This window comes from Coregonus lavaretus (genome assembly GCF_964263955.1).
Source record: "Coregonus lavaretus genome assembly, contig: HAP1_SCAFFOLD_419, whole genome shotgun sequence".
NCBI lineage: Eukaryota > Metazoa > Chordata > Actinopteri > Salmoniformes > Salmonidae > Coregonus > Coregonus lavaretus.
In genome coordinates, this window is record NW_028160234.1 from 2,501 (window position 1) to 19,501 (window position 17,001).

The window sequence follows — 17,001 nt, forward strand, 5'->3', positions numbered from 1 at the left end:
ATCATGCAGTCCATGCATCTGTTTGACAACGTCATTTAGTGACATTTCCTGTGGGTGTGGCCTAAAGGACACAGTGCCCATATTTAGCCCGAAAGCCTCCACCCCTAGCTCCCCTCTATCCCCAAACACAGACTCATTGGGGCTGTCATGGGGGTGAAAGGTACCCCTTCATGGATCTCCACTCTTCCATCCATCCCTAGGCCCTAGTCCCTCCCTGCACCCCCCCCCCCCCCCCCCCCCCCAAAAAAAAGAAACACCCCTACATGGAAAGATCAGACAACAGTTAGGTGGGCAATAGGTACACCTCCATGGGTCTCCACTCTCTCATTCACCCCTAGCCCATCTCTGCCCCCCAAAAGAGACACCCCTACCTGGGAAGGTCGGAAAACAGTTAGGGGGTCAAGAGCCACGCCAATTTGGAGACCATAGCACTCTTTCTATATGACATCACATTCTCACTATACAATAATGTAATTTATTCTCTAACTACTAGTTGGACAAAATGGTGGACTGTTATTCTTCTAAGGAGAAAAGGCTTTAAATCAAGCAATAATCTCACTGTTTGGTCTGAACTTGTTAACTGTGAGATGTATTATTATCAATCATCGAACATTCTGGAATGTTCCATCTTTCTGTGTTCCGGAATGGAATCCCCTGGCTGACGGAACTACCCTCAACCCTCCAAACATCCATATTGTGTCCTATAGATGCGGTAAAGAGGTCAATGGAACTCGACCAAAACATTTGAATTGCCATGGAAACGCTTGGGGGAAAGATGCCATGGAGGAAAGATCCCGAATCTCCTCATTGCCCCCATCAAAATTATCCTACATTTAGGCTATTATTTACAGTATATGTGTACTATGTTGTGGTAAAAATCAGAGTATAACACTTGTATGGATGTCAACCACAGGAGGTTGGTGGCACCTTAATTGGGGAGGACGGGCTCATTTTAATGGCTGAAGCAGAATAGTTGGAATGGTATCAAATACATCAAACACATGGTTTCCTTGTGTTTGATGCTATTCCATTTGCTCCGTTCCAGCCATTATTATGAGCCGTTCTCCCCTCAGCAGCCTCCGGTGATGTCAACCTCAATGTTCAGGTCATCTCCACCAATCAACTACATTACAGTTAGAAATTACTTTGACTGCCACCACCGATTTCTATATGCTAGCTATGCTACCAGCTTATATGAACGGGAGTTAGCATTTAGCAGACACCTCTTCTAAACCTGAAAAGGGACAACTTCTAAATGTTATGCATGAAAATCAGCCAAATATATTCAAATCAGACTTTAGTAACCACATTGTGGGGCTGTTACAATACATCAATCATGACGGATTTGATGAATATCCCCTTTTTTAGAACAGATTTGTTGAATGTGCGCCAATCCGGTTTCCTTCTATCCCCCACGGTCTGTGTTCCATTGACCTCTTTACAGCATCTATAGTGTCTGCATGATGTGTGTTTTAAAAATGACAATAAATACTATTTCATGTAACTGGTTGTGTGTCTAGGTGCTGGACATTGCTCCTTCTGAAAGTGTCTGTGTATATTTTGTACAGACATGATGATGATGATGATGAAGGTGAATAAACCACTATTGCTCTACAAACCAATGGAAATGTATTATTAGTAGTTACTGTATGTACTGTACAGTACAAGAGGTGTGATTTTGAAAGCTTTCCATTTTCTCTCCACTGAAGATACTGTTATAACAAGATAAAAACAATGACAATTAAGTTTAATCTTAAAAGTTGATTAAACACAATCCACACTTTATAGTTTCCAATATTTTGTATTTTTCTAAACGCAATAAGAAATGTTGCATCAAGTTGTTGCATCAGGACACTTATAACTTTGTCATAAAACCAATAGCAAATGTATATGAAAATATCAAGTAAACGTAGATCATGTATTATTTTACAGTACTGTATAACGTAATAGGATAGAATAGAATAAATGTATTGTTCCTGAGAGCAAACATCAAGAAGAAATGTTAAAACAATTATGTTCTTAGCCTTCATATAAAATCTAACTGGACATCGAGGCTACTTCGGAAATACAAAGCAAAGGTATTGTCAAAGTTTTTGTGTTCAGATTCTGGGTCTGCTGTAATTTATATCTTTGTTCTATGATACTTAAAAAATTGAATTGAAAAATATTTCACATAAAAATTATTTACAAAGTTCCCCCTCTTAATCATCATTGTTTAAAAGGCACAACTGATCCTAGATCAGCACTCCAACTAAGTTTGAATACAGCAGTCCTGTGTGGCTCAGTTGGTAGAGCATGGCCCATGGGTTCAATTCCCAATGGGGCTACCGGCATGAAACATGTCTCCACGCATAATAAGTTGCTTTGGATGAATGTGTTTCTAAATGGCATATATTATTATATATTATTATATCACTTAGTTGGACTATACAGGTCCAGATATACAGGGGTTTTGTCAGACTTGTTTTCAGGTCTTCTTGGTTCTGGGTAGTTGACTCTACTGTAGATCACAGAGGAGTACTCCTCAGCTGCTTGTGCTGCCTTGGGTCTGAGGAGAGAGAAACAGAAATGAAACAGAATCTGTGTCCCAAAAACCCCCATCTTATCCTCTTTATAGTGCATTACTTTGACCAAGGCCTTTATGTCTCTAGTCAAAAGTAGTGCACTAAATAGGGAATAAGGTTCCATTTGGAACATAGATAGAACAGATCCTCAAAACCACCACTCTCTCATTATAGACATAGTAATTGTCTTGAGATGTCCATTGTTGGGTTCGTAGTTTAAGGAAATGCCATCACTAGTGGCCACTAGGGGACAACTTTTATGCTTATTAATGACATCATGGTCCTCTCGTCCAATAAGCAGCAGCATAGGAATGAGCTGAAAGGAGAATATAGGTTGTTTACAACCCCAAAAAAAAAAAAAATATATATATATGTATGTAATTAGTATGTTATAGGGGTCCAGATTTTTTTTTCTTCATTTCTCTTGTTTTTGTGAAACTATCCCCAACCAGCGATTCACTTCCTCATCCTCGTGTGCAGTAAGTGGGCTCCAAAAACACCCAAAACATCCTTTTAGAAACGAGAAAGCTCTAAGTAGTCTGTAGTGATGCACGTCTTTAAATTTTGTACATATGAAATTGTGTCATTCAGAACATTATCCGTAACGTTATGTTCCATGTTGTTGCGACTCGAACGATGCCTCTGGTCCATTCTAGCAGCAGGCTACACGGAGAATACAACAGTTGGACAGGGGAAACAGCGTCAGTCACACAAAATGGAATATAATGTTGCGGATAAAGTTTGGAATGACACAATTTCATGTGTACAACTGCAACATCTAAAGACCTGCATCGCTATACTGAGAGCATTTCAGTTTCTAAAAGGATGTATTTGAGTGTTTTTAGAGCATTTGTTCATGTTTTTTCAGAGCCTCTGTACTGCACAACGAGGATGAGGTAAGTTTCTCAAAAACAAGTGAAATCTATAACACACCATTTACATCAGAAATAGAAATTTGGTTGTAAAAAAGTAAACTTCTCCTTTAATGTGGTGTATTCACAATGTTCTAGTATTGGCTCCATGTTATTTTAATGGCAGAATTTGCTCACGGTGTGGCAGCACTGGGGCGGTTGAATTTCACAGCAGCGTACTGGACATCCTCGTCCTGTTTCTGGGGTTGAGGCAGTTGGACGGTGGAGGACAGAGGCACTTCCTGGTTTTTGAAGCGAGAGAAGTGGACGCTGGCGTAATGAACGTCATCCTGGTCTACGGTGGCTGCTGTCTGTACTGCAGTAGGGGTCATGATCATGCCTGAGATGTTGTCATATACTGGACTAGAGTCTCCCTGATGGGGTGAGAGGACAGACAACATGAGGAGTAGAAATGTTCCACAAAGCAATACAAATAATCTGTTTCTAACAGACTCACCTGTACATTCTCTGATGTGTCTCTTGTGTCAGAGGTGGATTTGGAGGCCTTCTTCCTGGTTTGCACATTAATGAATTAATTTATTATTGAATGAATGAATTAATCAATTAATAAAGAGTCCATAAAAAAGTGTTAGAGTGAAATAATCTTTAAAAGATCACTCACCTGAACCACATGAAGCCAGAGAGACAGAGGATGAGAACCAGAACAACAACTATGATTCCTACAGCTGCGGTCATAACTGATGTTTGTTTCCCTAAATTAAAATATGGATGATACGAGTACTGCATGTTATAAACTGAAAATAATCGTAGTACAGGACAATAATACAATATTTCTTAAGTGATCTCATCTCAACGTATATATAATTATAAAACAAAGTATGATAAGCCAAAGTATAATTATTAATATTAGCTTGAAATGTAATTTTGTACTGAAATATTGAAGGTGAAAATTCACCTGGTAAAGTTATCATCAGAACTGTAGAGTTCCTAGACCCTCTTCCATTCCAGGCCTCACAGTGGTAATGTCCATTGTCCTTAGACTTGAAGTTACTTATGTTGTAGATCTGTCCAAATCCATTTAGAAAAGTATTCTTTTGAAAGTACCAGGTGTATTTGTCCACAGGTGGGTTGGCATCACTGCTGCAGGTCAGAGTCACTGAACTGCCCTCCACTATTTCACCAGAGGGACTGACTGACACTGAGGTGTTTTTTGGGCCATCTGGTGAACAATATGTAACAACAGTGTTTTAAATAGTGTTTTACATGAGGAGCATCATGAAACTTGGACTTGTGGTTGAAATATTAATTTAAATGTGATCCTCTGATCAAAAGATGAGGTTAGGTGTACATACACTGAACGTCCACAGACACAGAAGAAGAGTTGAGACGTCCATATTTATTCTCAGCCTCACAGTAGTATTCTCCACTGTCCTCAGAGCTGATGGTTGTGAAATTGTATGTATTTTCAGATCCTGTCAGTGAAGCTCCATTCTTCTTGTACCAGGTGTATTTGTCCACAGGTGGGTTGGCATCACTGCTGCAGGTCAGAGTCACTGAACTGCCCTCCACTATTTCACCAGAGGGACTGACTGACATTGAGGGGTTCTTTGGGCCATCTGTAAAAGGAGAATTTGTCAGAGGGTTAGCACAATAGTATATTTAAGACAGTAGTATATTTACAAATGACATGTCATGTAAAACAATTAATAATCTGTTTAGTCAGAGAACTATCTAAAACTAACACAAAACGTTAACAAATACACATTTGGAGATGCTTTAGGACTACTTAATTTAATGCTAATTGTTTTGCTACCTTAGCATTCAAACACTGAGCTCTACGTTACTCACACTTCACATCCATGTTGATGGTCCTAGACCTGTCTGTCCCCATCTCATTCTGGACCTCACAGTAGTACTCTCCAGTGTCAGATGACTGGATTTGATTGAAGACATGCTGTGGTCCTGTCATACTCTGATAGCCTCCTCCATTCTTCTTGTACCACCAGGTGTAACTCTGCACAGGTGGGTTGGCATCACTGCTGCAGGTAAGAGTCACTGAACTGCCCTCCACTATTTCACCAGAGGGACTGACTGTCACTGAGGTCTTTGGTTTATCTGATGTAAAAGACAACATTTTGTCCAAATAATATTAACAATGAGTAAAAAATAGGCTTTTTGTTCTGTAATGATTGATAAAGTAAGACATGTCTCTTTTGTCTGAGTGCATGATACTTGCTGAGCAGAATGCTGTACTATTGTACTGTTCTCTCCGGTGACCTTCTCCCCTACCTCACCTCGCTGATCAACTCATCCTTGACCGCTGGCCATGTCCCTTCCGTCTTCAAGAGAGCGAGAGTTGCTCCCCTTCTCAAAAAACCAACACTCGATCCCACTGATGTCAACAACTACAGACCAGTATCCCTTCTTTCTTTTCTTTCCAAAACTATTGAGCGTGCCGTCTTTAGCCAACTCTCTTGCTATCTCTCTCAGAATGACCTTCTTGATCCAAACCAGTCAGGTTTCAGGACTGGTCATTCAACTGAGACTGCTCTTCTCTGTGTCACGGAGGCTCTCCGCACTGCTAAAGCTAACTCTCTCTCCTCTGCTCTTGTCCTTCTAGACCTGTCTGCTGCCTTTGATACTGTGAACCATCAGATCCTCCTCTCCACCCTCTCCGAGCTGGGCATCTCCGGCGCGGCTCACTCCTGGATTGCGTCCTACCTGACCGGTCGCTCCTACCAAGTGGCGTGGCGAGAAGCTGTCTCCGCACCACGTGCTCTCACCACTGGTGTCCCCCAGGGCTCAGTTCTAGGCCCTCTCCTTTTCTCCCTATACACCAAGTCACTTGGCTCTGTCATATCCTCACATGGCCTCTCCTATCATTGCTACGCTGACGATACACAACTAATCTTCTCCTTTCCCCCTTCTGATAACCAGGTGGCGAATCGCATCTCTGCATGTCTGGCAGACATATCAGTATGGATGACGGATCACCACCTCAAGCTGAACCCTGGCAAGACGGAGCTGCTCTTCCTCCCGGGGAAGGACTGCCCGTTCCATGATCTCGCCATCACGGTTGACAACTCCGTTGTGTCCTCCTCCCAGAGTGCGAAGAGCCTTGGCGTGACCCTGGACAACACCCTGTCGTTCTCCGCTAACATCAAGGCGGTGACCCGCTCCTGCAGGTTCATGCTCTACAACATTCGGAGAGTACGACCCTGCCTTACACAGGAAGCGGCACAGGTCCTAATCCAGGCACTTGTCATCTCCCGTCTGGATTACTGCAACTCGCTGTTGGCTGGCCTCCCTGCCTGTGCCATTAAACCCCTACAACTCATCCAGAATGCCGCAGCCCGTCTGGTGTTCAACCTTCCCAAGTTCTCTCACGTCACCCCCCTCCTCCGCACACTCCACTGGCTTCCAGTTGAAGCTCGCATCCGTTACAAGACCATGGTGCTTGCCTATGGAGCAGCGAGGGGAACGGCACCTCTGTACCTTCGGGCTCTGATCAGTCCCTACACCCAAACGAGGGCATTGCGTTCATCTACCTCTGGCCTGCTGGCTCCCCTTCCTCTGCGGAAGCATAGTTCCCGCTCAGCCCAGTCAAAACTGTTCGCTGCTCTGGCACCCCAATGGTGGAACAAGCTCCCTCACGACGCCAGGACAGCGGAGTCACTCACCACCTTCCGGAGACATTTGAAACCCCACCTCTTTAAGGAATACCTGGGATAGGATAAAGTAATCCTTCTACCCCCCCCCCCAAAAAAAAATTGTAAAGTGGTTATCCCACTGGCTATAGGGTAAATGCACCAATTTGTGAGTCGCTCTGGATAAGAGCGTCTGCTAAATGACGTAAATGTGCCCTTGAGCAAGGCACTTAACCCTAATTGCTCCTGTAAGTCGCTCTGGTTAAGAGCGTCTGCTAAATGACTAAAATGTTAATGTAATGTAGAATGTACTCACACACTGCAGGAGAGCTGAGACCCTCATGGTCTTTTACAGTACAGAAGTAGCTGTCTGCATCCTCACTGCTGATGGAGTACATGGGTGAGGAGTCCTCTTGTACATTCTGTCCGTTCTTGTACCAGATGTAGGTGGGGTTGGGGTTGTTAGTCAGAGTACAGGTGGTGCTACAGGTCAGTGTCCTCTGTCCCTCTGCAGCAGGAATCACCTTCACCTGCAGACCTGAAATTATATGTATAAAACCACATACACCTCTTTGTTAACAGGATGGTCCATTTATTTTCTCCTGTAATTCAGTATGATATACAGCTGTATCATACAGTGTAGTATTACCTGTGACAGTCAGAGTTGTTCCTGGGAAACTATGACCCCATTCAAAGTTGTCTGTTTTAAAAGTGAAGCGATACTCAGCTGAGTCCTCCTCTCTCAGAACTGTAATTCTCAGGGTGGTGTGACCTCTCTTCAAGGCTCGACCTAAATACTCTGGGTCTCTGGTTAGGTCCTCAGGGATCAACCTATCACTTCTTAACCAGAATGTTGATGTGGTGTAAGGATAACTGTAATATGTACATGATATGTCCACTGTTGACCCCTTCAAGGCACAAATACTCATCTTATTGTAATTCACTCTGTTGCATCTCTGACCGTGAACACCTGAAACACAATGACAAGAGGGCATGATTTACACAGTGGAATCATGAGCTGCAGTAATCCTTTGTTACAGTTTTGTTAGACAACTCCGAGGGCTGTTTAGCAGACAGAATAATTATATCTGAAAACGTATACTAGAATGCTAAGTTGAATTCATACTCACACACTGCAGGAGAGTGGAGATCCTCATGGCCTTTTACAGCACAGGAGTAGCTGTCTTCATAGTTACTGGAGACTGAGTATTTGACCTTGTAGGTGCTCTCATCTAGATGTTGTCCGTTCTTGTACCAGGTGTAGGTGGGGTTACCAGTCAGAGGACAGGTGGTGCTACAGGTCAGTGACTTCCTCTTTGACCAATGCAAAGGAGTCACCACCTGCAGAGCTATAGTAGATAAAAGCATTAAAACCCTGAATCACCTGTTCTCTAGTGTAATCACATGATGCAAGATATTTTCAAACAGGTAAATCTTATTACATTATACTAGGGTTGTCAAATGATAAAAATGTGTTATTGAGTTAATCACATGGTTTTCTGTAATTAACTACAATTAATAGCAATTTTAGAAATTGTTAAAATTGAGCTAATCTTTTTCTCCATACAAAACACAACACAATAATATTGGCATCTTGATTTTGGATAAAATAACGGTTAGAAAATAGATAATTGAGAAAATGTTATTTTGTCAACTTGTTTTTACATTGCATTGTTGATTTTAGCTGTAGAGAACGTGTATTTGGGATGTTTTCAGTGTAATTTGAATGCTTTCAGAAAATATGATTAATCACAATAAATAAATAGAAATGTCACTGAAATGACTAAAAGTTGAGTAGATTTAACTGATTAACTCTGACGTACTTTATACACATAATAACATTTATATTTCATAAATATAAATCCAGACAATTTCCAGCCATAAATGGACAGTAAAGAATTAACATAGGAATACACATGTTCACCTATACACTGATGATGCAGCGCTCTATACATTATATTATATACATTATATATACAAATATTTTGCCGATACGAGCAACTCTCCAAGATGATTCTAACATTTTACAAAAATGGTTTCTAGCAAACAATTAGGTATTAACTCAAACAAAGTCCTATGTAATGCTGTTTAGTTCACGGCAAAGAACAAACTCCACAGCTGGCAATTTTTTTATTCATGCAAGTGATGGAACAATGCTTGAAAGTGTTGATTGTTTGAAATATCTGGGTTTGAGGATAGATTCTGAATGATCTTTTGGAAAGCATATTGATTATTTTAGAAAAACTATTAACTATAAAACTTGGGTTACTATACAGGTCTAAGAATGGTTTTACTGTATCGATTAGAAATACCTTAGTAACCCAACTGTTGCTTCCTATCCTAGAATATGGTGACATTATCTATCAAAACACAGTCAAGACCTTACTTTGTGAATTACAGTGCCTTCGGAAAGAATTCAAACCCCCTGACTTTTTCCAAATTTTTTACGTTACAGCCTTATTCCAAAATGGATTTAATAGTTGTTTTCCCTCATCAATCTACACACAATACCCCATAATGACAAAACAAAAACAGGTTTGTAGAAATTGTGCAAATTTACTAAAAAGAAAAAATTGAAATATGACATTTACATAGGTATTCAGACCCTTTACTCAGTACTTTGTTGAAGCACCTTTGGCAGCGATTACAGCCTTGGGTCTTCTTGGGTATGACGCTACAACAGTGGTGTAAAGTACATAAGTAAAAATACTTTAAAGCACTACTTAAGAAGTTTTTTTGGGTATCTGTACTTTACTTTACTATTTATATTTTTGACTACTTTTACTTTTACTTAACTACATTCCTAAAGAAAATAATCTACATTTTACTCCACACATTTTCTCTGACACCCAAAAGTACTCATTACATTTTGAATGGCTAGCAGGACAGGAAAATTGTCCAATTCACACACTCATCAAGATAACAGCCATGGTCATCCCTATTGCCTCTGATCTGGTGGACTCACTAAACACACATGCTTTGTTTGTAAATGATGTCTGAGTGTTGGAGTGTTGGAGTGGTCACTGGCTATCCGTAATTGAAAAAAAATCTGGTTTACATTTACGTCATTTAGCAGACGCTCTTATCCAGAGCGACTTACAGTTGGTGAATACATCTTTTTTTAAATTTTTCATACTGGCCCCCCCGTGGGAATCGAACCCACAACCCTGGCGTTGCAAACGCCATGCCCTATCAACTGAGCTACATCCCTGCCGGCCATTCCCTCCCCTACCCTGAGCCAATTGTGCACCGCCCATGAGTCTCCCGGTCACGGCCGGCTGCGACAGAGCCTGGAATTGAACCAGGATCTCTAGTGGCACAGCTAGCACTGCAATACAGTGCCTTAGACCACTGCGCCACTCAGGAGACATAGGTTTGTTTAATATATAGAATTTGAAATGACTTATACTTTTACTTTCAATACTTAAGTATATTTTCGCAATTACATTTACTTTTGATACTTAAGTATATATAAAACCAAATACTTTTAGACTTTTACTCAAGTAGTATTTTACTGGGTGACTTCCACTTTTACTTGAGTAATTTTCTATTAAGGTATCTTTACTTTGACTCAAGTATGACAATTGGGTACTTTTTCCACCACTGTGCTACAAGCTTGGCACACCTGAATTTGAGGAGTTTCTCCCATTCTTCTCTGCAGATCCTCTCAAGCTCTGTCAGGTTGGATGGGGAGCGTCACTGCACAGCTATTTTCAGGTCTCTCCAGAAATGTTAGATCAGGTTCAAGTCCGAGCTCTGGCTGGGCCGCTCAAGGACATTGAGAGACTTGTCCCGAAGCCACTCCTGCATTGTCTTGGCTGTGTGCTTAGGGTTGTTGTCCTGTTGGAACGTGAACCTTCGCCCCAGTCTGAGGTCCTGAGTGCTCTGGAGCAGGTTTTCATCAAGGATCTCTCTGTACTTTGCTCCGTTCATCTTTTCCTCGATCCTGACTAGTCTCCCAATCCCTGCCACTGAAAAACATCCCCACAGCATGATGCTTCCACCACCATGCTTCACTGTAGGGATGGCGCCAGGTTTCCTCCAGACGTGATGCTTCGCATTCAGGCCAAAGAGTTCAATCTTGGTTTCATCAGACCAGAGAATCTTGTTGCTCATGGTCTGAGAGTCCTTTAGGTGCCTTTTTTCAAAACTCCAAGCAGGCTGTCATGTACCTTTTACTGAAGAGTGGCTTCCGTATGGCCGCTCAACCATAAAGGCCTGATTGGTGGAGTGCTGCAGAGATGGTTGTCCTTCTGGAAGGTTCTCCCATCTCCACAGAAGAACTCTGGAGCTCTGTCAGAGTGACCATCGGGTTCTTGGTCACTTCCCGGACCAAGGCCCTTCTCAACTGATTGCTCAGTTTGGCCGGGCGGCCAGCTCTATGAACAGTTTTGATGGTTCTAGACTTCTTCCATTTAAGAATGATGGAGGCCACTGTGTTCTTGGGGACCTTCAATGCTGCATAAATGTTTTGTTACCCTTCCACAGATCTGTGCCTCGACACAATCCTGTCTCGGAGCTCTACGGACAATTCCTTCGACCTCAGGGCTTGGTTTTTGCTCTGACATGCACTGTCAAATGTGGGACCTTCTATAGACAGGTGTGTGCCTTTCCAAATAATGTCCAATCTAATTTAATTACCACTTATGGACTCCAATCAAGTTGTATAAACATCTCAAGGATGATCAATGGAAATAGGATGCACCTGAGCTCAATTTCGAGTCTCATAGCAAAGGGTCTGAATACTTATGTAAATAAGGTATTTCTGTTTAAAATTTTAATAAATTTGCAACAACAACAAAAAAATAGCTGTTTTCGCTTTGTCATTATGGGAGATTGTGTGTAGATTGATGAGAAAAAATATATATTTAATCAATTTTAGAATAAGGCTGTAAGGTAACAAAATGTGGAAAAATTGAAGGGGTCTGAATACTTTCCGAATGCACTGTATGTACTCTGAACAAAAACATAAACACAACATGTAAAGTGTTGGTCCCATAATTCATGAGCTGAAATAAAAGATCCCAGACATTTTCCATACGCACAAAAAGCTTATTTCTCTCAAATGTGCACAAATTTGTTTACATCCCTTTTAGTGAGCATTTCTCCATTGCCAAGATGATCCATCCACCTGACATGTGTGGCATATCAAGAAGCTGATTAAACAGCATGCTCATTACCAGTGTTGGAAAAAGTACCCAATTGTCATACTTGAGTAAAAGTAAAGATACCTTAATAGAAAATCACTCAAGTAAAAGTGAAAGTCACCCAGTAAAATAATACTTGATTAAAAGTCTAAAAGTATTTGGTTTTAAATATACTTAAATATCAAAAGTAAATGTAATTGCTAAAATATACTTAAGTATCAAAAGTAAAAGTATAAATCATTTCAAATTCCTTATATTAAACAATCACTCTTGGATTGCGTCCTACCTGACAGGTCGCTCCTACCAGGTGGCGTGGCGAGAATCTGTCTCCGCACCACGTGCTCTCACCACTGGTGTCCCCCAGGGCTCAGTTCTAGGCTTTCTCCTATTCTCTCTATACACCAAGTCAGTGTCATATCCTCACATGGTCTCTCCTATCATTGCTACGCAGACGACACACAATTAATTTTCTCCTTTCCCCCTTCTGATAACCAGGTGGCGAATCGCATCTCTGCATGTCTGGCGGACATATCAGTGTGGATGTCGGATCACCACCTCAAGCTGAACCTCGGCAAGACGGAGGTGCTCTTCCTCCCGGGGAAGGACTGCCCGTTCCATGATCTCGCCATCACGGTTGACAACTCCATTTTGTCCTCCTCCCAGAGTGCAAGGAACCTTGGCGTGACCCTGGACAACACCCTGTCGTTCTCCGCTAACATCAAAGCGGTGACCCGATCCTGTAGGTTCATGCTCTACAACATTCGCAGAGTACGACCCTACCTTACACAGAAAGCGGCACAGGTCCTAATCCAGGCACTTGTCATCGTCTGGATTACTGCAACTCGCTGTTGGCTGGGCTCCCTGCCTGTGCCATTAAACCCCTACAACTTATCCAGAACGCTGCAGCCCATCTGGTGTTCAACCTTCCCAAGTTCTCTCATGTCACCCCGCTCCTCCGCACACTCCACTGGCTTCCAGTTGAAGCTTGCATCTACTACAAAACCATGGTGCTTGCCTACGGAGCTGTGAGGGGAACGGCACCTCCTTACCTTCAGGCTCTGATCAGACCCTACACCCAAACGAGGGCACTACGTTCATCCACCTCTGGCCTGCTAGCACCCCTACCTCTACGGAAGCACAGTTCCCGCTCAGCCCAGTCAAAGCTATTCGCTGCTCTGGCACCCCAATGGTAGAACAAGCTCCCCCACGACGCCAGGACAGCGGAGTCACTGACCACCTTCCGGAGACACTTGAAACCCTACCTCTTTAAGGAATACCTGGAATAGTATAACAGTAATCCTTCTACCCCCCCCTCCCCCAGTGGTGGTTGTCCCACTGGCTATCCTAAGTTGAATGCACCAATTTGTAAGTCGCTCTGGATAAGAGCGTCTGCTAAATGACTTAAATGTAAATGTAAAAAACTAGACGGCACCATTATCTTGTTTTTATTTATTTATGGATAGCCAGGGGCACACTCCATCACTCAGACATAATTTACAAACGAAGCATGTGTGTTTAGTGAATCCGCCAGATCAGAGGCATTAGGGATGACCAGGGATGTTCTCTTGATAAATGCGTGAATTGGACCATTTTCCTGTCCTGCTAAGCATTCAAAATGTAATGGAGTAAAATGGAAAATGTATGGAGTAAAAAGTACATTATTTTCTTTAGGAATGTAGTGAAGTAAAAGTAAAATAGTAAAGTAAAGTAATAAATAGTAAAGTACAAATACCCCAAAAAACTACTTAAGTAGTACTTTAGAGTATTTTTACTTAAGTACTTTACACCACTGATCATTACAGAGGTGCACCTTATGGTGGGGACAATAAAAGGCCACTAAAATGTGCAGTTTTGTCACACAACACAATGCCACAGATGTTTCAAGTTTTTAGGGAGCGTGCAATTGTTATGCTGACTGCAGGAATGTCCACCAGAGCTGTTGCCAGAGAATTTAATGTTCATTTCTCTACCATAAGCCGTCTCTCCTGTGTCGTTTTAGAGAATTTTGCAGTACGTCCAACTGGCCTCACAACCTCAGACCACGTGTAACCACGCCAGCCCAGGACCTCCACATCCAGCTTCTTCACCTGCGGGATTGTCTGAGACCAGCCACCTGGACAGCTGATGAAACTGTGCGTTTGCACAACTGAAGAATTTCTGCACAAACTGTCAGAAACCGTCTCAGGGAAGCTCATCTGCTTGCTCGTCGTCCTCACCAGGGTCTTGACCTGACTGCAGTTTGGCATCGTAACCGACTTCAGTGGACAAATGCTCACCTTCGATGGCCACTGGCACGCTGGAGAAGTGTGCTCTTCACAGATTAATCCCGGTTTCATCTGTTCCAGGCAGATGGCAGACAGCGTGTATGGAGTCATGTGGACGAGCGGTTTGCTGATGTCAACGTTGTGAACAGAGTGCCCCAGGGTGGTGGTTGGGTTATGGTATGGGCAGGCACAAGCTACAGACAACGAACACAATTGCATTTTATCGATGGCAATTTGAATGCACAGAGATACCATGTTGAAATCCTGAGGTCCATTGTGGTGCCATTCATCCACCGCCATCACCTCATGTTTCAGCATGATATAATGCACGGCCCCATGTTGCAAGGATCTGTACACAATTCCTGGAAGCTGAACATGGCCCAGTTCTTCCATGGCCTGCATACTCACCAGACATGTCACCCATTGAGAATGCTTGGGATGCTCTGGATCGACGTGTACGACAGCGTATTTCAGTTTCCGCCAAAATCCAGCAACTTCGCACAGGCTTTGAAGAGGAGTGGGCCAACATTCCACAGGCCACAATCAACAGCCTGATCAACTCTATACGAAGGAGATGTGTTGCGCTGCATGAGGCAAATGGTGGTCACACCAGATACTGATAGGTTTTCTGATCCACGCCCCTACCTTTTAAAAAAAAGTATCTGTGACCAACAGATGCATATCTGTATTCCCAGTCATGTGAAATACATAGATTAGGGCCTAATAATTTAATTTCAATCGACTGATTTCCTTATATGAACTGTAAAAAAATATGAACTGTTGCGTTTCTATTTTTGTTCGGTATATTATAGGTACTTAGTTTTATTAGTTGTATTAGTAGTTGTAGCAGTAGTTTGTATTAGTTGTATTAGTAGTTGTAGCAGTAGTTTGTATTGGTTGTATTAGTAGTTGTAGCAGTAGGTTGTATTGGTTGTATTAGTAGTTGTAGCAGTAGTTTGTATTAGTTGTATTAGTAGTTGTAGCAGTAGTTTGTATTGGTTGTATTAGTAGTTGTAACAGTAGTTTGTATTGGTTGTATTAGTAGTTGTAGCAGTTGTTTGTATTGGTTGTATTAGTAGTTGTAGCAGTAGTTTGTATTAGTTGTAGGTCTATTAGTAGTTTTACAACAACCTTTTTATGCTGTTAATGTATTATAATGATTATTGTTTCATTGTTATTATTATTATACAGTAGTAGCCATATTATTATTGTTAGTAAGTATTGTTTGTTTTGCTTTTTTCATTTGAACACTTGAAAACAAGATGCTGCATCTCAATAGATTCCATCCTGCAAAAACCTCAAATAAATAAATAAAGATTTGAAAAGAAAGGCAGTATAAAGAATGTTACCGTACCTGTGACAGACAGAGTTACTCCAGAATAGCCAGTATATTTTCCTTTGTAATGATCTGTTATAAAGCTGAACCAGTATATAGCTGAGTCACTCTCTCTCAGGTCTGTTATTCTCAGAGTACAGTCATTCTTCTTGTCCTCACTGTACTTCACACGACCTTTGTAGTCTGGGTCATCAATCAGACTCACAGGATTCCACACATTATTTTTAGTGAACCAGAAGATTGCTGTGACTGTACCACTGGTATATGTGTAAGAGCAGGACAGCTCCACTGTTGACCCCTTCAAGGCACAGATACTCTGAGGGGTGTATGTCACACTCCAGCCGTACTGACCCAGTACCACTGAAACAGTCACACAACACAAGGATATAACTATTGGCTTACACTAACAGCAGGGTTTGTCCACACTTTGTATCTGTAGTTGAGTTGAGTTGAGTTGAGTTGTGTGTGAATGGAAACCAAAGCTACGCCTATTGAAGTGTGAAATGCAGCTGTAAAAGTGAAGTGGAGACGCCTAACAGACAACACCACTGAACACACCAGAATAACATTAAGATCTGTATGCTTTTAGAAATGTCTAAGGGTACTATAATACAATTATGAATGACAACATACCTGTCACACACCAGAGAAAGACCAACAACACACTTCCTGCTGTTCTCAAGGCCATTGTTGCATCACCCACCCTGCAGTCTTAGAAACATAAACAACAACTCACTCTATAGCTGGTGAATAACTACACCTGATACATTGAAGTATAAACTGTAAATGGGGTACAGGGCCTCATTACTGAAAATGAACCAGGCTCATATTGTGTGCTGTATTGTGCTACAGAAGTAGGATCTTAATTTTATCACTCTTTTGTTGCAGAGAATGTTCCTGCTCAACAGGAAATGAAAACGTGTTGTGTATTGAAGGTTTAAAAAGTATTCTAAAGTTTGTCATTTCAACTTTAAAATGTCAGACTTGATTTGCCTAAACGAAAACTGTGTCAACCACCACATTAATTATAATCCACATAATAATTCACTTTTCCAGTTGCTGCAGGATTATTTTTAAGATCCTACATCTGTATATGGTTGTGTGTGTGAATACTGTCTGTCTATTGCACTATGGATCAACATCATTAACAACAACAACTACAGTAGTACTG

General features: G+C 41.7%; 3 protein-coding genes across 3 annotated transcripts in view; 1 reads left to right on the forward strand and 2 right to left on the reverse strand.

Moving 5' to 3' along the window:
* The window catches only part of LOC311122005 (Kv channel-interacting protein 4-like), a gene marked incomplete at both ends in the record, with an annotated part of 2,357 nt that extends 2,318 nt beyond the window's left edge, over positions 1–39 (forward strand). Inside the window, one exon of the mRNA XM_084196436.1 lies at positions 1–39. This exon is cut by the window's left edge and continues 9 nt beyond it. Within this exon, the coding sequence (XP_084052562.1) occupies positions 1–39 (39 nt within the window).
* A 1,921-nt stretch (positions 40–1,960) lies between these two features.
* On the reverse strand, positions 1,961–3,977 carry LOC311122006 (uncharacterized protein). Its single transcript, XM_084196437.1, has 2 exons — positions 3,614–3,977; positions 1,961–2,548 (listed from the first exon to the last, which is right to left on the reverse strand). The coding sequence occupies exons 1-2, from the start codon at positions 3,874–3,876 to the stop codon at positions 2,413–2,415; spliced, it is 399 nt and encodes a 132-aa protein (XP_084052563.1). The 5' UTR covers positions 3,877–3,977; the 3' UTR covers positions 1,961–2,412.
* Positions 3,978–4,774: 797 nt separating this feature from the next.
* LOC311122007 (uncharacterized protein) overlaps positions 4,775–17,001 on the reverse strand; it is a gene marked incomplete at its 3' end in the record, with an annotated part of 81,061 nt that continues 68,834 nt past the window's right edge. Inside the window, exons 36-41 of the mRNA XM_084196438.1 lie at positions 15,969–16,190; positions 8,251–8,432; positions 8,045–8,053; positions 7,404–7,514; positions 5,285–5,450; positions 4,775–5,052 (exon numbers count right to left, since the gene is read on the reverse strand). Of these exons, the coding sequence (XP_084052564.1) occupies positions 4,775–5,052; positions 5,285–5,450; positions 7,404–7,514; positions 8,045–8,053; positions 8,251–8,432; positions 15,969–16,190 (968 nt within the window). The remainder of the gene's footprint in view (positions 5,053–5,284; positions 5,451–7,403; positions 7,515–8,044; positions 8,054–8,250; positions 8,433–15,968; positions 16,191–17,001) is intronic.